At 28.2% G+C, this 25,260-nt stretch overlaps 1 protein-coding gene across 3 annotated transcripts in view; it reads right to left on the bottom strand.

Annotated features, from left to right (window-relative positions):
* Positions 1-25,260, bottom strand: part of LOC114121192 (homeobox protein orthopedia) — a 41,767-nt gene that overhangs the window by 7,026 nt on the left and 9,481 nt on the right. For 2 of the 3 annotated variants that reach the window (XR_007605032.1, XM_050203935.1), the window contains exons 3-4: positions 3,827-4,013; positions 2,901-3,074 (exon numbers count right to left, since the gene is read on the bottom strand). Coding sequence is in view for 2 of the 3 variants with exons in the window: in XM_050203935.1 (XP_050059892.1) it covers positions 2,901-3,074; positions 3,827-4,013 (361 nt within the window). In the remaining variant the exon portion in view is untranslated. The remainder of the gene's footprint in view (positions 1-2,900; positions 3,075-3,826; positions 4,014-25,260) is intronic. The other variant, XM_027983419.2, reaches the window with a different exon arrangement.

Here is a 25,260-nt window from a genome sequence, read left to right as displayed (position 1 = left end):
AAGTTAGGTTAGGTGTATAATATTTTATATACGAAAAACAGTATACCTATGTATAATATAGTCGACGGTTTGTAGGTTGTAGTGGTTATAATATAGTATTATGTGTACACATAAAATATTATATACCTATAAAATTTTAGGTATATTCAGTGAATGAAAATGCACATTTTATTACCTTTCTATATATTAAGTGGTGTTTTGGCCACAGAATATTCATAAAACTCGCATAATGTAACAATATCTGTAGATGTCAATGATGTTATTACAGTATATTTATTATTTGTATTATCTCAGTGTACGAACGATATTTAATAATTTGAATAAAACACCAAATGTTATTGATGTATATAGGGCTGTAATTTCTAATATTCTATGAATATGCATTATGCATGTTATTATCCTTTAGTCTAAATTGATTGGTTGTCAAATTGTCCATGATTTGACTTATTCTCGAATTAATAGAACAATTTATTTTTGCATATTTTGATCATAATGCATATGATTTCATAGTTGAAGAGTTTTGATAATCTTATGAGTTTTAAATGTTATTTATTTAATAAATGCCTTTAATTATTGGATCATATTTATCGAATCGTCGAAAATATATACTACCTATATCTTGTTTTATTTTGGCTAGACGACCGATAACTTATTATCTATGTATATTGTATAAACCTATTACCTATATAGTATATTATTTATGTTTTTCATTAGTACGACGTGTATTGCCGTATAGGTATGTATATCTCAACTTTTAAATGCATTAAATAATTAAATATAAATAGTTTATAGGTGGGGTGGCCAAACTTTTTTTGGTTACAATCGTCAAAAAATATACTTCACCTTTGAGGATCGACTCCCATAGAACATTTTTTTTATTATTGAATTACTATAATTACTAAGAAACATACTTGCATAAAGCGTATAATTTACACTTAAAATAAATTCTAATAGGGTCGACTTTGAAACTGTACGCGATCGAGCGTTTGGCCGCCCCTGGTTTATAGTGTTTATATAGTATGCAACTTTTTTATTTTATATAAAGTACCAAAATTATAAATAGTATATTTCATCAGTGGCGATTTTTAAATTTTTTTTTGGGGGGGGAGGGTTGTTCGGTATTATTTAATAACAAATAAATTTATCTATAAAAATATATAATCACTAGATTTTTACATATCCACTTATAAAAATCGTTACAGCTAGTCAAAATCCGAGCGTCCAGGTGAATAATATAACAGCCTAAACTCGGAATCTGTGGGAGGGGGGTACAGACTCCCTGGAACCCTTCTCTTCTAAAATCACCACTAGTAAATATATAAATAAAATGTAATTGTAAAATGTGATTGAAAGGTTGTTGTACCATTTATGTATTATTCGTTTGATGTGACATATGATGGCTAGAATGAAAATTCTATAGTTGGATTTTATCCCCAGCGAATAAATAAGTAATATGTACATATATATATATATATATATATATATATATAGTATATACCTAATATACATATTATGTATAATTATGAATATTATCAAATAAGAATGCATGAGCATATGCTTATAATGCATTATAATATATTATATTAGCATATGATCATAATTTATGAATGAATTGTGATATTATAACAGATAACAACATTTAACGCTATAGTACCTACTATACTTGTTACTATCTATTCGAACTATTTTTGTGTTATAGAAATAAGCGATTGCTTACGTTCCAATGACAGTCGTTTACAAAGGCTTATAAGAGGTGGAAGTCTGTTTAAACACAGAAATTAAATTATTGAATATTGGTACTAAAAAAAGTCTAAAATAATGATAATTCAATTGTTTTACTATTTACAAATTTATTTAAAACAATAACATTATTTACTTAAATATGAACTTCGAGCCATGTTTGATTGAAAAAAAATTCTCAGTTTTTTTTATTACGACGAATGAAAGTACTGTGGTTTCCCAGCTTGGACGTATCTGAGGAGGGGAGGTAGGCTTAAGTACACTACTATGCGCATTGTGTTAAGAAACTTCAAATTTAAGCATTAATAATATTTGAAATTTGTATTACAAAAAAGTAATTACGATTTTAACTATATGTATATATAGATTATAGCTGAACTCAGTGTCACAAGTAGGAGTTTTGGGTACAGGGCAAAAGTGATTACAATCCTCAAATCAAGATTGTTCTACTAGCAAGACCCTTAAATGTATTATAATATAAAGACTATTTGGCAGGACGTCGTCCTGTTTCACCCCAGGTGGTTCTTGCTTCACTGTTTAAGCTAGTTTTAATGCAGAAACGTGTCATAAAATCTTATGATTTATTACTAGACACAAGTTATTTATATTTATATTAGTTACTATTTATTATACAAAAAAAAACTTAATAGTATTGTAAAAGATATTATATAAGACAATTTTAATCTAATTTTTAAAAATTATTATAAGCTATAAACTGACAATCTAAGTAATAAAATAAAAATATCTCCTGATTGTTAACCTAATAAAGTACAAGAATAACGAAGAATATCTTATGTAAACTGTGTAATAGTATACGTATTTAATGAATGAAAAGAACATAGTTTGTGATGTAGTGTACTGTGTACATGGGTGGTACTATATAATTAGGCATATCGTGTGAGATGTTTAGATTTTTTCTTTATTTTAGATATCATATTATTATAATTAAGCACAAACACAAAAAACTATTTTTTTGTCGGAGGAGTGGATAAAGGTTATACATTTTGGGTTATTTGTATGATAAGAAGTTCATTGGTAGGAACTACTTTTACCACTTTTACCTTTGAAAACTTTAAGAAATATTTATGAAAATAATATAGGTATAATTACTACATGTTATGAAAAAAAAAAACCAATTTAACTCGTAAATATTTACTTACCTAACGAATTGAGACCATAATGCGCTTGATACATGTTCTGAGCGTTGGTAGCCATCGTCGTGATCGGCACGGAGCTGAGTGACGAATTCTGATGGTTGTATCCGCTCATGGTAACTGTACCGCCGGCCAGTTGACTGAGTCCTGAGAATGTTTCATATTTTAACTTTAAATGGTCTAAATGTTCACATGAAAAAATACATAATATTCTAATCATATGAATTAAAATATAATAATAATTATTATTATTTATTATAGTATGTTTAATTATAATGTATTTACGCCTTACGGTATCTGGAGTATGTACCTCCTAATTATATCCAAAAAACAGATTTTGTATACAATTTATATTCTGAATTGTGTCAAAATTGAACTTATTAAAACATAAAATATAACATTTTTTATAATATATTAGAATAAAATAATCTAATGATTTTGTTTTTTAATATAGGTTTGAGATTGTTTTCTGAGGTTATGAACATGTTTAGAAGATTATGCACCCATATAGTTATAGTCTAGTTGCGCCTATTACACGATTGAGCCGGAACTAAAGTTTAAGGTAATATGCTAGCTTATAGTATAGTATGCTTGTCAAATTAATATTTATTTTATGAATCCGGTATTTTCGATAATAAATGGAAATATATATTTTAGAAATATGTTAGTCTAAGAATGTATTGAATGTAATGTTAATTTTTTATTATATAATTAGTTTAATCAGATTAAGTAAAGATTTTTACAGAGGAACCTAGTCGCACTCGTGTGAGGGATACTGAATTTTTATAACTTAGGTATCCTATATGTTATAAATGTATCTATACCTTATATGTAGGAATATGAAATATATAATAATAAATTAAAATATACTATACATAGTGTATATATTATATAGAACTATCATATAAGTGCAGTAAATATATATACTATACCTGTGGCCATGCTCGTCACACCCCATCTGGTATCTGGAGAACTGAACATTGACGTGGGACACATACTGTCAGACATGGATCCAAACGGTGGTAGTCCATGGGACGGCAATAGGGCACCAGGGCTCCTAAATACATTTGTTGATTTCTTGCGTTTTTTCCATTTTGCTCTTCGGTTTTGAAACCAAACCTATAACAATCAAAAATATTAATTTTAAAAATCGATTTAACTTGGTTTGAAACTCAAATTATTTACATATTTAGATAAATATTTTGTACAATATATAAATAAATTATCAATTAGATTATTTAAATATTTTAAATATGTTATACGATTAAAACGTGCTTGTTCATATGATTTATATGTTGGATGTTTGTGTTTATAATACATTTATATAATGATAACGATTCATTTATATACCTAAGCCGCGGGACAGAAAAAAAACGCAAAAGTTTTATGTTTACACATAGTCGGAACAAAAGAAATGCAATAAAGTGCTTATACTGTCGGTATACTAATTTATTTTGTAAGTAATAAAATGTACAATATCTGGGCTTTCGGGAGTTATAATTTTGTACTATAATTTATCAAATGACGTGAACCCCCTATCCCGTATGTTCGGTACGTGAAAAGTAATAAAAGTAGAGGGGTTGTATCTAATAATCCTGTAATCCCGTTGACCTAGGGATTACTGAATGAAAACCAATTTATTCATGCCTTCTGATGTCGACGGAGTTCATTTTTTCGCCCTTCCTTACGATTAGGTATTATAAGCATAACATGAAATATCTTAACATTTAAATTGTTACAACCAAACGATAAATACATACTGTCGAAATTCGAGAAGAATAAATGGCAACTGATATGATATTGTTGATACTATATAGATCTCGGAAGATTGTGTGATATTTACTGTATAAATTAAAGTACGAATAACATTAATAAATTGAGTCATTTCGTGAGTGTATCTATTCGATCAATCTCACTAAATATGTAACTTAACAAATCTGTTTAAAAATCGTGAAACCTGGTTAAAGACCATAATTTTTTTATGGCGTATCATTAACTCTTAAAATAATTAAATTTGAACAGTGGATACACAACTGCAGATATTCATGTCTACTAATTTAATACACAAAACAAGTACCTATATTTTAATATATTATGAGCAATATAAGCCAATACTAGAACGTAACAATTTTATTGTTACTATTACTTCAAGTAGAGATTTTATATTTACACAAGATTTATATTCATTTACGCTGGTGTTAATAATGAGGTCAAAAGGTGGTAGAACTCGAGCTGATGTGTACCTAATAATAAGTGCGATGGCATATTAGAGGCAAGGGATGTTTCAAATCCTTTTCTTAATGCTCCCTTAATTGTTTAACCCTTTTTATAATCTTATTTTTCTTATTGCTCCTTAGTGTATTGTAGATGCAGACTGGGAACATTTATTTTTAACTAATTATGTTAGCTATAACTTATAAGAAAAATTATTTATAAATACATTTTAATTTATAATAAGCGAATGAGCGCGAAATTATAAATACTTTTTGATAAATTCGAAGGTTGATAAAAATGAAAGTCACGCTAATAAAGTTTTTTTTTGATAAAGAAACCGTATGTGACCGATACGCAAAAATGCTCATTATTAGTTACAACCTACTTAATTGTTCGTCATGTATCTGTAATGTAACGTATTGTTTTAATTCATTTAGTTTTGTGTGTTAAACTTAGAAGTTAAAATTAACTTGTCATTTGTAATTGTATTTACTATATTTTGATTTTATTATGGGCTAGGTTAGGTATTTATATTATACATATACTAAATAGCTCTATTATGATGATACCTTATGTGATACATACATTATTATTTAATACATAATATCAGTGTAGGTGAAGGGTGGCCAAACTTTTTTTGGTCACAATTTACTAAAAATATATTTTACTTTTGAGGATCGACTTTCATAGAAAATTTTTTCGATATTGAATAACTATAATTATAAAGAAACATACTTGCATAAACGTAAAATAAATTCTAACATGATCGACTTTGAAATTGTCCGTGATCTACCGTTTGGCTGCCTCTAGTATACCGGAGATAATGTTACAATATATATGAATACTCGCGTTTGCAGCAACATTCGCTGTCTTTGGCAATTTGATTTTAAACGAAAGCGGATAATACACACTTCTCTATTATTAGTTTTTTTGTATATATATATATATATATATATATGTATAGCGCTTTGCATATAAAACAGTCATAGTTTCGGGCTAAGAGATGATATGTGAAAAGACGACAAAAAAATTACACTTTGGCGTATGATTGTACCATTGTTGATTGTAGTGAACGTGCATAATATGGACTATGGTACACTATATTATATAATATGCACGTGCATGATGTATTTTGTGCGGAGACGGCAAATCACGCGCCTTTTGCTTAGTAGCTACAGCTATAATGTTCATGTATATATAATATACGATTTAGCGTTCAATTTACTCTAACCCCGTGGCGTAAGCCCGATGGACTCTGAGGGTATAGGGAGGATATACGCGCACACACAAACACACGTTTACGAATACTGCAGTCATGTATTGTGCGTTCGAAATAGGGTGTGCTCGTGCGGTATACATGCGTGAGGGGGTTAGATGAGTAGGAGGAGGTATAATAAATCGGTCGGTACCCGTCGACGGTGTGTGTGTCCATTAATCCGCTAATGGTGAAATCATACCGTTTCGTTTCGTGTCAGAGAAGGTCGTAAAACACACGCACGCGCACTCAAATACAACAACACACACACACACACACACACACACATTATACGAGCAAAAGGAACGAAAGTCCGCTCGGGTCTGCTCTCTCTATTGCTCCTTCTTTGCTCGTCGACTTGTTGGACTCCCGTATACTGCACACAATATACACATCGAAATTCGAAATTCATAAACCAATAAACTCTCCGCAGTTCACCGCCGCCGTCGCCGGACTTCAATCACTGCCGCCGCCTTGTCGACACCCGTCTTTTCACGGCTCGTAAAATCCGTTTGCGCGCGCAAACCCCTAGCTGCATGTATACATATTATCCGTGGCCGCCGGGGGTGACAAATGGAATCTCAAAGCTTTTTTTTATTGACTTTTCTTTCTCTCGCCGTTTTATTTTATTTGTACGTGCGATGCCATATATTTGTACGTCGCGTTCAATCGTCCCGCGTGTGTATATTATATGTTACCTACGTTAATAGTAATAAACGAAAAAACAAAAAGTCCGTTATTGCCGGCTGTAAATTTTCGTCTTTTTTTTTCTCAAAAACTTTACCACGCAAATTCTAACGTCTGCACGGTGCTGCGAAATATAAAAACGCACGCGCGCGTGCGCGCACACACACACGCACTTAAATATATATTATACATTATACGTTTAATATAGATACAGTATACTGTGCGTGTATAGTTGTAGCCCGAGTATAGTCGTAATATGTACGAAAACAATACACATGTCAAAGTGTACTTAGGAAGTTAGGTGTTATTATTCTACATATATAGGCCAATAGTGCGTTGTCTACACGAAGCATAATATAGTTTGCGTATTCGTTTTTATGTTTTTACATTTCAATCGGTGTCAATTTTAAAACGGTTTATTTACGAGTATGTTTTTTTAACACAGACTTCTGTAATCTGCAGCACAGTTATTATATAAACTATATTAAGATTGTATAGCTATAACATATTACATGCTATTTATATCTGCTACAGCGGTTTACTCTGTTCTATTGTCTACATTTTTATCCATCTACTGATAAACTATTGAGATTCAGTTATAGCACGTAGAACGTCGTAAGTGTTACAACTTTCATTATATTATTATGTGCTGATTTTTCCAGTACTGACTAGTTCTCTCTTATAATCATCACTATAGTCTCGTAATTACTTTTAAAACAATCGAACAACTGTAGTTACTAGTTATACTGGTAAAAGTTTTTACTGCAATTATTGAAATGCATTTTGAGCAATTTAACTGTAGAGCATTTAATGTGATAATTGGCAATCAATTTCAATTTTTTTTTTAGTTTCGGGGTTAACAAAATTACACACAATATAGACTATACTTCTGCCATATTTTATAAATGAATTATCAAAGTAATGCAAGCACAATTATCAGTATTATTTTATTCGTGTTTAATTATATTTTATCGAGTCTTCGTAATAGCAAAATGACAAAAATATATGTTTAATGTTTATTATGGATAAATCAAATTTTTTTCTTAGTTTTTGAAAATGTAATACCTATACGTATAAACTAACTTTAATACTATTTAGATTTTGGTATTATTGTCGTATGCCATCTACCATATGTTTTTTTATTTCATTAAAATATAATTACGTATAAGTATATAGAATATCATGAATATCTATAAAAATAATTATCAGAAAATATTTATTATGATTACAAATTTACAATATGAATTGATGTCTCTTAAAAAAACATTCAAATGAGTCGTTTTTATTATTTTTCATTTTTCTAATTCCTGTATGATAAAATTTTTGCTTGTAAGCCAAAAAAATAATTTTTAAAAATTAACAAAATGTTTACTGAAAGTTGTTCTTATATATAAAACCAAGACCAAAAAATCAAAATTCATATTTACAGTTTTTTATATTTTTTTTGAAGCTTGAGTTTTGGAGAAATTGGTACCGATTTTTCCTAATTGATTTTAGAAATGCATTGTATTTTTAAAATTATATGCGTATACTAGACTCTAGACATTAAATAATGCTGATGGACCTACTCTTTCAAATTTTCAATTACAAATATATTAATTTTAATAGGTATTAATTATAATATTATAATTAGGACTTATCAGGTTGAGTGAAAAGCTGTATCGTTTTTACTATATTTTATTGATTTATTTAGTTAATGAGAAATATAAACATAACTAGGTACCTATTATAGGAGAAAAATTCTAATGATTTGTTTTCATAGCAGCCTAAAAATATCATACAGTTATGATTTAATTTTACGAGAATTTGAATTTTTTAGTTTTTAAGTTTAAATGTTGTCAAAATTAGATTTTTAAACAAATATAAATAATTATTTTAGTTATTTTTTTATAATTTAAAACTGATTCACTCCAAGGTTTAGATTCGTTTTTCGTATAAAATGAGTTTTATTTAATTTAAATTCGACACATTCGTCACAATGATTTACTCAATGACAACGTATCTACATAATAACCTAAAATCCTTCTATACCTACAGTAAAGTAAGTTTTGCAATATTTGAGTATTATTTTTTTTACTTAATATTTTTGATAAAAATATTTAAATGTTGAAAACGATGAGCATGGTTACAGTTTTTCTGTTAGTATAAGTATGATTATTGTTAACTAAAGATGACAACTTATATTTATTCTTAGGAAATATGATGGAAAATTATACCAATAGGTAAATATTTATATTTCATAATATATTAATGCACATACAATATATATTTTTATATTTGCTTACAATATCACATATATAAACATAGCAAGTATAATAATTTGCTTGTAATACACAACTAGAATATATGGTGTGGTGTAAAATACTATAAAATCTGACCAAAGGGACAAGAAACAAATGTATTTTTTTTCTTAAAGATCTTTTTTTGTTGTTCGGTAATCCAAACGAAATGCTTTAGTTGGTTTTTCCTCTGTTTCGTGGTCTTGCACACGTAACACCATAACACAACGTACACAACTGGGATTTGCCGACCAATAGATTTATAGCCGGGTTTCTGTTTTTTCTGTACAAATTGACCACAAGTCCACAACAATAACAAAAAAAGTCCAAAATTGAACCCTCTCTCCATGCCATCGGATAGCTTAGTGGCCACATAATACTCAGAATTATTTTGAGATTTACACAAGGGTTGCAAACTTCTCTTACATAGCATATATGTGATACTGCACCGTTATATTATATAGATATTACGGAAATTTCCCCAAGGGGGTAAAAAAGTCATATAGTCGTATATGGTTAGGAATGACCCGTGAAATAAGTAACATTTAACCCCCTCACCGTCTAGGTCTTGTAATCATTACTGAAAAAAAAACAACGACAAATATGTACATAATTACTAATATTAAAACCATATACTATACATAATAGCCAATGGAGGTATAATGAAATTTGTTTGTGATTATATAATATATATTATATGCAGTAATTATCTTGATGTCAGGTGTCTATGACTCATATTATTGGGCAGCTGCTATTTAATGATTGTATTTTGATTTTTGAATTTTTTATAATAATATGATGAAACCTCATTTGGCTTAGGTCAGAAAAAATGTAAAGGGTTTAGTCGGTTTGGGGTCGACCCCTTACTCTGACCTCGGAGTCGTCTAATTAACGCTGCGCTATCCCAGCGTGCACATAATATTACCAGTCATAAATCAACATTCATCCGAAATGAAAACACATGCGGTATCGTAAAACATGTAAAGGGATGATGACCGGAACAAGGGGTTATACTGCTGTTATGATAATGATATAATGTTGTAGTATTAGCTGATTTATAAGCTATATATATTATATTTTATATTTATAACGAAAACCACTGCTATAAACATTTACGAAACAATGTGGTTTGTATACTATATAAATTATTTTGATGTTTTATGATAACAAAATATATGATTAAGTAAATTCGCATAATTATTCTTAAATAGGTATCTGAAAATTATTACCTAGGTACTATATAAAATAATAAAAAAACTAGGTATAATAAATGTATAATCGTATACAATTTTACAAAATTACTGTTGTTCTTAATATCGTTTGAATTTATGAATACAAAAAAATTAATTTTATTGTTAAAATAGGTACCTTTAAAATGTTATTTCTTGAATATTTTATGGTTAATAATTAAAGTGCATGTTGTATTATAGCTTATAAGTATAAATTACAAAACATACCTTTTTTAATAGCCAAATTTGCCAATTGGTAATTATTATGACTAAAGATTATACTGCTATATTGAAATAATTTTTAATCGAGTTTATTATGTTCAATAAGTGTATTTAATACTGATTATTAAGTTATTGCTTATTAATTATTATTATAGATTTACATCTAAATATTAATGATAGTTTATACTTCGAATGTTTATAATTTGTATTCTATATTAAATCTGATCCAACTACAAAAGTTTGTAAACTTGTTTATATTTAATTCAGAATTTTTTATTTTTATAAAAAAGATCAACAATAATGATTGTATGTATCTGATTATTAGCATAAAATATACGTTTTAAAACGTTTTGATTTTTTTTCATGCACTATTGTTATTAAGATTATTGTTCAGAGTTAAGATAATAGTAAGTTGTAGTTCATTTTTGCCAGAAAACTTCAATAAATTATAATCAAATAATATAAATATTATAAATCTATGATACTTTGTTGTAATCATTGTAATTAAAATTAACAATATTACGAAATTTTAAAATTATTTTGGAATACATGTTTTGTATTTTGTAATTGTAAAAATAGTTAAAATACAATTTGAAATATAAATTGTAAGTTATAACTTATAAATCTAATTTCTATACACCCTTGCATAAGACACGAAGAGTATATAATCATGTAAGTTGATAATTAATATAATAATTACACAAGATAATTTTATGTTTTATACGTTATTGTGTATTTAATTATATTATAGCAATTAAACGGGTATTATATATTTTATTTTATTTTTAAAGTTACAAAATCTGTTTAGTTGATAATATAATTTTTTCCTTTAAACTTAGTGTAATAAACTATTAAGTAATTTTCAATACTTAAAGTTAATATTTTCTTAATACTAAAATTTATTTTAAATTTGGTGTTAAAACAGTTGTATTAGCAACCATGTTTAGTTAAACTAAGTACCATATCATTATAAATAAATGACGGCACCATCAATATACTGCGACATATTGTTATGTATACTAAATGGATTTACAAAAGTCTTAGTCTAAATACATAGTTCTAAAATCCTTTGTCGAGTGATGTATAGTGTATAATATTAACCGTTCATTCATTTTTCCCATCATGCATCTACTATATATTATTATGTGCTGCAATAAATTACTGCATAGGCAATAGAATAGTTTTAGATATAGTTTACTCGTATTATAAACCTTAACTAGAATATTGTATTTTATAGAATTATAATGTCATATCAATATTAATCAAAATAATATTATTAAAGGTCATAATATTGTGTGAGTACTAGGTAGGTATTTTTCAATAGTTACCTATATAATAAATATTACAATACTATGAATACCATGTATGCATCGTAGAATCTAGTATCTACGACGTAGACCCGTAGCCGACAGACTAACATGGTAATAAAAGGTAATTATTTACGACATGCATAATATTATATTGTATTTGTTTACATTATTTAAAAATGTACAATAACCAAGATAGTAATATCTTAACATAATAGATAATATATTTGTAAAATTTAAAAAATAAATTTTTAATTGCGATTTACAATTTAATAATAAGACTTATTGTTGTATACGTCTAAGTACTTTATATTTCATAGTTAGTATTTGAAACAACATTAGTTTTTAATTTTTTATGAAAATAATTTAAGGTAAAGAAAATTAATTCAAATACATTATCTTGAGTTATTGCTAATCTGATAAGTTTATTAATAAATATTCTACTAATTAAACAATTTTATAGTTGATTCATTTTTTTTTTTTTAGTTTAATACTAATTGTAAAATAGTTATAATATTTCAATGAAACAGAATTTAAAATTGTTCTTTATTATTTAAAATTAAATGTTTTGTGCAAAATATTTTATTCGTATTTGTGTTCTTTAACTTTTTTTTTAATAGTGCTTAATTTAATCGTCAAGATACTTAGATACAAGATAAAAAATACAATTTTAAAATAGAAAACGACTGTTTTTATCAAAATATCTGGAAACATGTAGCTTAAAGAGTGTTTTCAATGTATTAATCTTTTTTTTTAGTTAACACTGCTCTCTGCTACATTATAGCAATCACACAACAATTATACATTATATCTACCATATTAAATATGAAAATATTTTTTATTAACTTAAATCTTCTATTATTTCTATTTTTTTTATACATTACAAGACAATCTTTCTAATCATCTTTAAATAAATTGACCATGAAAAAAAATCTTAAACTGAATCATTGAAGTATACAGTTACTGGACGTTGTTCCTTTCTCGTATGAAATTTTTATTCTGATTTCGTTTTTACCAAAAATCTAAAAAAAAATTATTTGGTTTTTGTCCATAGAAATTTTATTCATTGCTGCAAATGATAAAAACATTTTGGTTTCAATTATTTCAAGGTTTCTACAAGATGCGCTCAAATATAATAGGTATGTTAAGCAAAACAATAAAATGCAATTTGGTTTAAAAGTGTTAAGTTAAATAAATTTTAAAGGAAAATTTAAGTACCTAAATTATAAAATTAAGTAATAAAATTACTGTAAACTGTTAAACAATTAATTTTAATTTCAAATGTTTGAAAACGTGATTCCACAGAACTATAATTGTTATAATTATTATTTTCACATGCAAGACGTTGCTATGTTTAAACCATTTACTTAAAATTTCATTAATATTCAGAACACAAATATAACCGTAAAGTTGGTATCCCGTTAAACTTTCTCAGCTTAAAGCCTAGGTCTTAACAGGATTTAAAAGGAGTGATCAAAAGTTGCACCTGCGCCATAATCCTATACATTTCAATTTCAGCGGTTTTTATAAGGATATAATTGAAAAAAGGAAAAACGTACTATCATTTCCGATTTGGAATAAAGAATAAAACATAAAAAATAAAAAGACGGACAAAGAGAGATAGAGAGTCAAAAAGAGTGAATAAAAATAAATAAAATGTTTGGTGCGGGCTGCAAGTTTAAGCGTTTCCCATTTGTTTTTATATTTCCGGGTTTTGCGCAAGTCCCAGAACACGGCAAGCTTGGCGAGTGCGCTAAATCCGCCCCGTAGACCCCGCCGAATCAATATAGCATGAGGTTCCCGGACAAGGTTTGCGCATTAACTGCGTGTAGACTACCCCGGAATCCCGACATCCCGAGGAGGGGGTGACAGATAGACTCTAATGGAAGCCCGAGTTTAATAAATGATCTCTCTTCCGGTATGGCACATGACGAAAAAACTCATTTCGCGTTCTTGTGCGATTGAAAAGTTATACTTAACAATATATATAAATGTATGTATATTCAATATTGTATAGTATATATAAATTATATATAACTGTATAGTGTAGATAGTTTCGACTAGTCCGTATTCCGTCTAGATAAACTGGTTGGTGCAATTGCAATGGTGTGCCATATTAATAAATGCACTATACCTACTTATTTCATGGATACCACTTGTACAGTTATACGTATAATATATAATTATAAAATACTCAAGTAGTTCTACTACCTCTATTAATAATCAATATAGTAATATTATATAATATTAAAATACAATTTTATTACAATTTCTAATTTCTTTTATATCCTGTAATTCTGATCTCATAAAATAATTTAATGTCCTATTTATTTTTACATGTATGTTAATTTTCTAATAAATTTATTCTTACATTTAATATAGGTACACTCTGTACCCAAGAAATTCAAAATTGTATTAGTTAATACTGTTATAAATGAATAAATTATATTATTATAATAATTAATAAATAAGAATTACCTATATTATGTTGAAATACGATTTTTTCATCAATATTTTGCCACACATTTTATTATATTTATTTGACGTTTTTATCTGTATTTATTATTCGATATTACTATAGAATAAACAGATTTTTAATTCGTTTTTTTAAAAAGATTATTACCATGCAGTTATTTTACATTTTTTTATAGTTATTGACGATGTATAATATTTTCAATTTTGTTATTTAAATGATTTTTTTGTGAAAATAATAAATAAACACATATTATGTTTAATTTCTGAAGGTTCGCTATGCAAGTTTACAATGTACCTATTATGTATGTGTTGTGTGTGGGGCTTGCATTTTATACATTATAAGTATTAAGTAGATATTTACTATCAATTCTATAATTCAGAACTCATGAGTCTATTTATTCATATGAATTATTTTAACTGACAACTTATACATAGGTATTTAAAGAGAAACGGAAGTGTACTGATGTAACTATATACCTATTTACCGGGCGTGGCACAACTGTACAAGTCTGTTGTAATGAAAATATAGTATTTTATTTTGAAATAATTGTTATAGAAACGTGTATGGTAAATTGTATATAAAGTATACTAAGACAGAAAATGATAATATACAGTATAATTTTATTTTTTAAATAATTAATTTAATCACCATCCCTGTTTTAAAACAAATACAAATTACAATTATAAATAATAATATACGTAATATATAATATTCAATATTCATATTATATCTATACAACAATTTTAAATGAACCCTTACAAAGATGTATGATTAAATAAATTAAAGATTTAATAGATTAAAGATTAAATTAAATAAGAATTTATTTTATAATCCATGTAGAATGAATAAGTAGATTAGATATTAAAATAATTAATTAATTTAGTTTTCCTATATTATAATGTTCAACATTTGTTAAATTGACATTAACCGACAATCGTGTTTACTGTTAATGATGTTTACGTTGGTATAGACGTACCTATAGCAAAATTAATTTTATGCCTCACTATTATGGAAGGTACTCAATTAAACACTTATATTGGGAGTAGCTTTTATAACACTAATAGCAGCCAATAAGTATTTATCTATTTATTTGCGTCCTATGCTGTGATTGGTCTAAATGTTAATAATTATATTTTGGGAATAATGAAAAGATTATGCTCCAATATAAATTTTCAGTTAATATAACCTTCTATGTTTTAAATGTTTTGTTAATATATTTTGTTATCAGTCATATTATTAGTAGTTGTATTGCATAATAACATTAATAACAATAGTTATATACTTAATTGATATATATAACCCAATAAATTTATTTTACACAATACATACAGAAATATTACAATATAATATATTAGAATAGGTAAAGCCGATATAGGTACTTTACAATTCAGTCATTTGTATTATTTAATATTTTGTGATATAAGTGATAATTGTGATATAATACAGTAACTTTACTGTTAATAATATATTATTTGTTAAACAGTTTAAAAACAATTTACTATATGCAGTTTTCTATTACAAAACTCAAGTTTTTTTTTCACATAAGTTTGATAGAGGATATCACCAGCACTTACCTATACATTAAAGTAAGTATTATTTTTTTCTCTCTCTGACGTATGTGGAACATAGGAAATTTTCGTTTAGCAGCACCAATTGTGTATTATCAGATTCAGCCTTAATATTAGAACAAAAAAATTTTAAAAAGATTTTAAATTAACTTAGAGTATTATCTATGTTTGCCTTTAGATTTTTTTCAAAAATGTTTTAATTTTTCTATGATACGATTTCGTAAATTATTATCATCTTTAAATTGTAATATTTTTTTTATACTGATAAAATAAATAAAAATAAATCCAAGTAAATTTTAACCGACAAACATATCAATCAATTATTAAAATTTTGTTTTTGTAATTTTTTTCGCAACGGCGGTGACAACAATTTACGATTATAACTTCTGTGCAGCCATTTCAGACGTTCTTAAATTGGTTGGTGCCAACAATTTAACCAGTCCATAAAAATTTTTGATGGGGCCAATTTATTCCCAGTCGGATCCTTCTCAAATAACACCCGTAGGTAATACAGAATACATTTTAATTAAAGTGGTAACAAAATTAGTAGTGATGAAATAACAATTTATTTAACAAAAGTATCTAGAACACAACATACTCGTATCAAAAGTGTCAAATATAATAATTAATAATACAAAAAGGTGTATGTATATACTATATATTATATTTAAAATACTTTTGAATTCTAAACAGAGCTATAAATATATTGGTTTTACAGTATTGTCTGTATTTATCAGTGTCTGATATCTACATACCTACCAGAAAAAATACTTTAATATTGAAAGTGGTTTCGAGTTGAGAATTGGATCTAGTTCGTATTATGGTGATGGGGACTTATAAAGGAACAAGGGCTTTTCAAAATAATCTAAAAAATTAAAAAAAATACAATACAATATAGGTACAATGTGAATATCTATGAAACACGCCAGTTTTCAACAAAATCGATTTTGTTTTTTATTCTTGTATGATTCTAAAACTAATAACCGTAAATAATCTACAATTTATACATACAGCCTTACAGATATACATTGAGTACTTAAAACGTTGACCAAATGTTTATAATATTAGCATTATTTAAAAATATTTTTGTTCATTTTAACCTAAATACATTTGAATATGATTATATTTAGCTTTATGCCGATAAAACTCTAAACGCTTTACATTAAATACACGATAAGCTGGTTCCTCGTGTAAGTATTGTTCTTGCAGTACCTGCAAGAGCAATTTCATTCGCTATACGGTTTAGTACAGCTGCGGTGTAGTTGAAGCAAGAGCAGTCCGAATTATATAATCTAGTATTTAAATTATCGTACGTGTACAAGACGAAATCAAAGCCGCAGTGAGCACAGCGTTTTAATATACCTAATATCGATATACGACGCCGTTATGATTATGTGGTGAAAAAAAAAAAAAAAAAAACAAATAAACGCCCGAGGACGACGACGGCGGATTGTGACGGCCGACTACGAGGGTGCGTCTGTATACAAAAATGACGCGAGTGCGCGAAAATAATGGAAAGCGTGACTTTTGCGATGCTGCGGGGGGGAGGAGGAGAACGACAAAAATGATCCTTTTTGACGGGGCGCGCAGTAAGCGGCTAATGCATATTATATTATTATACTGTACGTACAAGAATAAATAAAAACCACTGTCACACATATATCGGTCGCGGCGCAATATGTCGCGCGCGCGCGCGTTTAAATATTATACGGCGGCGGAGGTGCAGCGTGCATCGCCGTAAATGTACGAGCGACTATATTATTATAGTATATGATAGTGGCGGTAGTATTATAGTATACCGGCGCACATCACACCCGCGGGATTTGCGCGCCGGCAACGAACGACGACGGCGCAGGGACACATATCATGTGCCGGTATGGCGCGCGCAAGGGATACGCCGCCGCCGTCGGAGGAGAAGGACGAGAGACGCGCGCGCGACAGGGTTTAATGGCGTATTTATAATTTACCATCAACGTCCGCGCGGTGGCGGCGGGTATAGTGGTGCGGTGGCGGCGCGGGTGGTGCGTCGGTAGCGATGCGTCGGCGACTGCGAGAGGAACGCATATAATATATATATGTATATATATATATATAAAGGGCATGCAGCCGCCGACCACAATGGATAACTAGTGTTGATCTCCTCTCCTGGGACGTTATAACTCAGCCGCGCACCGCATTTGCCACCCCATCGTCGGTCCTTTACGCTTTGTGTGTGTGTGTGTGTGTGTGTGTATACTGTGTTTATATCTGTCGAGAGAGAGAGAGAGAGTGAGAGAGTTGTGTTTGTGACGTCACGTCATCGCGGACGCCGAATTCTTTCGTTTTTCTTTGGAGCGGATCGCGCGACAAGTATTTGCTTTTAAAAAGTAAAAACTTTCCCTCCCCGCGCTTTATATATATATATATACATTTTTTCCCCGGACCTATCGTATTATATGTTTAGTGTACAAAGTATATACCTACGTGAGTATATATACTGCACATATATAATATATGAACGTGATTTTTTTTATTTTTTGCCTGCAAGTCCAACGCGCGTTACATCAATTATAAACTGACGAGCCGAGCACCGTTTCGATCGGCTTCATCTCGATTTTTGTCTTTATAAAATCTCTCATAATATATATATATATCTCCTATTTCGTCTTTATTACCCACTCTCTTGGGAGTTGTGGGCAGGCTATAGAAAATCATGACATACGTCCGTTGCAGCTTATTTTGATATTATATTATAATTTTTTTTTGTTTTTATACTACGTATTATCTGCATTTATTTATTTTTTAATTTTAGTAACGAATACCATTTTACTAAAAATTATTTATAGAAAAATTATCAATCTTTAATATTCCTTACGCATTTACCTAAATGGCTAGATTATCGCGTAGAGTTTATGAGAATAGCCCAGTGTTATGTATTATAATATGTTGTATACTAATGATATATTTACAATTAATAATGATTGAATTCAGCATTATTAAAAAATTATCATAGCAATACAAAATATAAAATATTAGTTTTAACGTTCGAATTAATTAAATCTTAACTTTCAAAATATTGATTCATATAATCCCGGTTTTGTGTCAAATATTTTTACTATAAAGTTTATAGTAGTAGTTTAAATAGTTTTTGAAAAATAATTATATAAATATATTCTCTGAGGACTCAATTTTGGCTTTTGATCTTATTATCTTTTTAACATTTTAATGAATTAATCATTGTTTAAAATGAGTTGTAATAAACTATGTTAGTTTAAGAGTTTAATACCTCGGAAGTTTTTTAATTAATTGGGAAAGAAATTTTCAGACTTTTTAAATAATAATAAATGGTGTAATTCTAATATTATTCTAATCAGTGTATAAAATATAATATAAACTTAATATTGCAAATAATTAATAATTCTTTAACAACTATTTATTTAATAGTATACATTAAAGTCTTTCACTGATTGATTGTGAAATTATTTAATTACATTTCTCCAACAAAACATATTTTTAACAGCCATGAGCCGTGGTAAATCGTTACTTAGTCAGTGACCCGCACTGGTTAATACCCACACAGCGATGCGATGGTATACTGTGTACGTATAATTATTATTATTATTACATTATATTATTATTAATAAATTTATATTCTGTAAAATCAATCAAAGTCAAATGTGGATGAAGTGCCATATGATAGAACTGAGCATATAGGGTGACGCGCGTTGTCACTAACACAGTTCCATTATATCAATATAAAAATGAATATAGTGTTTTCCCTACGGGACATAAGTTTGACGGACAGAAAATAAAGAACGGCATTCGCAGATGACATTATTTTGATAGCTTCTTTAGAACCATTGTTTTATGATTTTAATATTAGCAACGAGAGAACAAACTGAAAGTACTTAAGTGGCCAAATGAAAATACATTATACATTTATATAATCAATATAATATAAATAACTGGTGTACAATTATTTTTAAATTTTAAAGCAAAAATAATAAAGCAGTTCTTTGTTGATTCTATTTAGAATATATCTTAGAATATTTTAAATGGAAAATTAGGAAAACTATTATTTTTATTTATGGTAGATCTCGTTGAAAGATTTCAAGATTTTTTTTTGCAACACTAAAAATAAATTTAAATCAGTATCTAAACATGTGTATAGAAAGTATGAACTTTTTGACTAAATGGAGTATGGACTAACGTAGTTGCAGTCTAGCCATTCTTTTGTAAATAGTTGCACTTACCTAAACTACATCTTCTACATAGCCGCAATAAGCCATATAAATGTAATATTGTAGTAAAGATTGTAATTTAAAGTTTTTTAAAATTATGTCAATACCTATAGATATGCATATTATTTACTATGCATTCTTAAAATCTATAGTATAATAAATTTATAAATTACCTATGTGTTCTGCGAATAATTCTGCAGTATTGATTTGAATGTGATAGGTACTTGCATTTTATACGTATAATTTAATTTTGCGTTAAATAAACCATTTTAAACTATCATAATATCGACCTTAAAATATGGCAGTATTAATTTTATAGAATACAATATCTAGTTATGTGGAATTTTGAAATTTAAACACTGTATTATTGAATGGAACACACAGGGCTTGGTATATGGTAATTGTAATTACAAGTTTGATTAAATATTAAGTACTAATATAGTTATAATTAAAGGAAAACTGCGATGCAATTAAGTTCTATATTTATATCACACTATATTTAGTAATATACTCGACACTAGTATATTATATTATATTTTGTCATTCTAAAATCTAAAACTACCGTTAAACAGGTATATAACAATATAAATAGTATAATTTGTATGTATGTATATAGGTTTCTATAATATTGGTATCAAAGTCATTGACATTTTTCATTTAATGAAAAAATTGATAGTTATTAAATTGCAGTAGTAAAAACTTAAAAGGTGGAATTTTAGTAATAAGCAATCTTAAAATATTTTTAATTATACTACCTATACAGTATACTTATATCACTTTTAATTGTTATATGAAATTAAAATATATTTCATTTTAAATTTATTATTAAACGATTTGAATGTTTTCGTTAAATAAATTTAAAAATCAGAATTTTACAAGGTACATCTATTTACATTTAATTTTCCCGGAAATCACAAGTTTTACTTAGTATTTTGATAATTTTTTTTTATCTTTATATGATTTTATAACATTATAATATGTAATATGTTAAAAATTGAGAATTTAATTGTACGTTAATTGTATGCACCTATACAGAACACAATAATTTACTATTAATTTATAGTTAGGATGTGTTTAATACGTAACTGCACTCCAAATCTGAAATTTCCTATACAATTCAAAATATACCAGATATATAAGTTATATGTTTATATGTATTGCAGAATTTCACAATAAATAAATAGGTATATACAAGTAAAATACTTAATAAACATAATAATTCTATTATTATTTAAAACGTACCAAAAGTCTATAGAGTATAGACTACATTACCATTATTATAGTACCTATAATATGATTTACAATAAATATTTATTTTGTCATGATACAATGCCTGTAATGTATCAATATAGGTACTCATTACTAGTCATAAGAAAGCATAGTACCTAACTATCTACAATGTTTTTTTGTTGACATTTCACATTATTTCACTGGATTTAGGTATATATTATTTAATGCATAAGCTAAAAAGTTAATCCACTGTTTAACACTATTCGAGTACAATTATATTATATATACGAGTAAACATATTGTTTGTGTTACATTTGGTATTTTAGTCCACAATCCTAACATGTCGAGTTTTCACTTTATTTTGTCAAAAAATAATGCTCTGTCGCACTCGTCGCAAAACAATTTATTATTTACTTTTAACAGTAAAATACTATTTTAGGCACTTAACAATAATATACGTATATCTAACTACTGTATAGATGGATATAAAAACGTTTCTTTTGAAAATTAGTTTAAATATCAGTAAAAAAAACTTTTACCTAATCTATAATTATTTTAATTTTTAAAAGGGCGTCTGTATGTCTTGCATTCGGTATTACTATCATATTTTTCCATAGACGTACGCCGTTCTACTAGATTATTCTCGTGATTTTTCTGAAAATTTTGATGCCAAAAACGTATTTTTCGATTTTTAGTGGAAAACGCCCTTTTAACAAAATACCGTCGATAAATAATAATGACTGTAAAAAAATATGATTCACACAAAATATTACTTGTAAATACCAATTCTACGTAGTTAGTTCAAGATTTATAATTTTTTATTTTATGAAATGTTATTATTTATATATATAACTACACGAATAAATATACATTTATTATTAGTGCACTGGAGACTGGTCAATATTTCGTCTGTACCTACAATAAAAAGTATAATGATATAGTACAGAGGCAATTTATGAAATATGTACAATATATATACATAGAAGTAGGAAAGGGAGTATCGCTTTGCTATACATTACTACATTAGGTATAGCGACGTGTCGAGTGGAGCCATCGTTTTCGAGTAAAACACTATATTATGGATTTTGTTAAATTTGAATTCAATGATAATTCATTATATATAATGAAAAATGATTGTGAAGATTGTTTAAATTTTGGCTATAATGGTTATAAAACAATTATTTTAATAATAATATTGGATTAGTGTAAAACTTACCATATTTCCTTAATTTTTTATTTGTTTTTTTTAATTATAAAAAAATATTGTGATGGGTTTTAAATTTTGACTTCTAAAAAAGTACAAAATAGATCTAATTTTCTGTCCAAATTGGAGCATTTAATCGATTGCTTACCGTGTAAACAGACAAAATAAAAACATACAATTCTAAAGTCATTACATTCATTGCTCCGCCCTGAATCCAATATACCTATCTATCAGACCTAATCATTATTTTATACTTTATGGCGTGGAATATTTAATTATAATATTTAATTTTATATAACAACATCTTACCATTATATAGTTTATACAATACATTGTACTCAGGTATGTGTGTATATAGTTGATAGTTCTCAAAAATAAATAACAAATATATAACGCAGAGTTACTGGAAAAAAGAAATGCTATCTAGTAAATTATATAGTATACGTGCGGCTGTGAACTACAGTAAAGCTAGTCGCATGATATATACACGGGTTATACATTACATGCTGTGTACGTATTACACCCACAACTGTAGCACATATATGTGGGTGTTTTTTTTTTTTTTTATTGTTTATTAAAATCGTAAACCAAAGGCCGGTTTACAAAGTATACCTATACACAATATAGCTAATGCAATATATATACGCGTTTATCGCTGTACAATATACATATAATATAAAATATTGTAATAAAGTATACGGGTCGTATATATACGTATAAAATATATACCTAGCGATTCTCGTATATACTTAATATATATATACGTAGGCACATATATAGTTTATGCACGCGAAAAAAGTTTTGAAAACTTGAACACGACGCGAGTTTATTTGATTAAAAAATCGTTTTCAACCGCGAGTTTCCCGAAAAACGCAAAACGGCGCGGTCTCGAAGGTTTGGCGGCATCGGGTGCGGCAAAAAAAAAAAGTGCGCGTATACATAATAATATAGGTATTATTTTATGTGGCGTTATTTTCGCGGGGGAAGAGAACCGTTGAAACGATGCGGTATGTATGCGGCGCGGGGAAAGCAATCTGTGCGTTTGATAAACAGTCGTGAGGATTTGGGTTGATCACTGTTTATTAGGTGTAGGCGCTGCTGTACGAACGGGGGAGAATGCGTAGGGTCCGTTAAAATTGCAAAACTCGGCGCCGTCCTGGTTTTTTTTTTTTGGGGGGGGGGGTTGGGGGTTGAGGGAGATGGTTTTACGGCTGTCGGACGAGAGGGGTGCGTGTGGGTCTGCAGACGAAGAGCGGAAACCTTAGCGAGGGGATCGGTGGGTGTTATTTGCGCCGCCGGAGAGAGCCGATGGGAGGCCGTGGCGGCGGCGAAAAGGTGACACAACGACGGGGGACGGACTTGGCGCGCTACACGCCTCCCGCACGGTCGGCGTCGGGCGTACAGCGTTGATATCGTATACGACGCGCCGCTTGCTCAAACTACAAAGTCCCCACTAAAACGACGACGTGCACAACTTTTAGGTTAGGTTTTATTCGAGCCGCTGCCGTTCAAAAACAGACACTTCTGCGATCGACAAAAGCAATTGGACGGCACGCGCCAGACAATCGTAAATAGTATAAATAATATAAATATTATTATTGTTGTTGTTGTTATTATTATTATTGTTATTACTTATTGCATACGCGCGCGACGCTCATGTCCATTTCCAGAGTAATAATAGAGTTTGTTATGCACATAACAGTATGCAGTAAATGTTATAAATTTATAATGTCATCATCAATTCTATTTTCTCGAATGAATTGTGTGATGTGCATAACAGCTTTTTGCATGGTATATAAGGTTGCCACATTCTTTTTTCTTAAAGGTTAGGTTAGGTTAACATTTTTTGTATAATTTGTATGAGAAATATTGTCTTTTCTCAAAACAAAGTTTTGTATAGGTACCTACTTTTTTTACAGTTCGTACATATAAAATATAAAATAATATACTTTATTATACAAAAAAAAAAAAAACCAGTAGGTAAAAATTAATCATATAAATAATTTTAATTAAATTAAATTATACATTTTTATTAAAATAAATTATGGTTTTTTAAATTTATTGTTGGTAGCTGGAAGATCTTATAATATTAATGTATTAATAATTTGATGTTTGTTTACAAATCAAATGATGTTTTTTTCAACAAATAGACAAAGATCCAAATATATGAACTTATAATCAAAGATCCAAGTTTAATTTTTAAAACACCTGTTCACACTTATCTTGTATGCACGGAATTATAACGTATAATAATATATTTGATTGCAATTTAATATATATTGTATACTCAGCGTGTTGAATAAATTAAATTTGAAATGTCTTACTCACGTCTCATAAGTGTAAAATGGTTTAAATATGCATTTTACCATTTGGTTATTGACCTTAATATTGAAAAATATCAACTAATGAACTAAGATCCACAACAATTATTGCCGTAGGCGTATAGTTGAATGGTCAGACAGACATTGACGACTT

This window comes from Aphis gossypii, chromosome 3, assembly GCF_020184175.1.
Source record: "Aphis gossypii isolate Hap1 chromosome 3, ASM2018417v2, whole genome shotgun sequence".
NCBI classification, from domain to species: Eukaryota; Metazoa; Arthropoda; class Insecta; order Hemiptera; family Aphididae; genus Aphis; species Aphis gossypii.
This window is presented reverse-complemented; position numbering and strand designations above follow the sequence as displayed.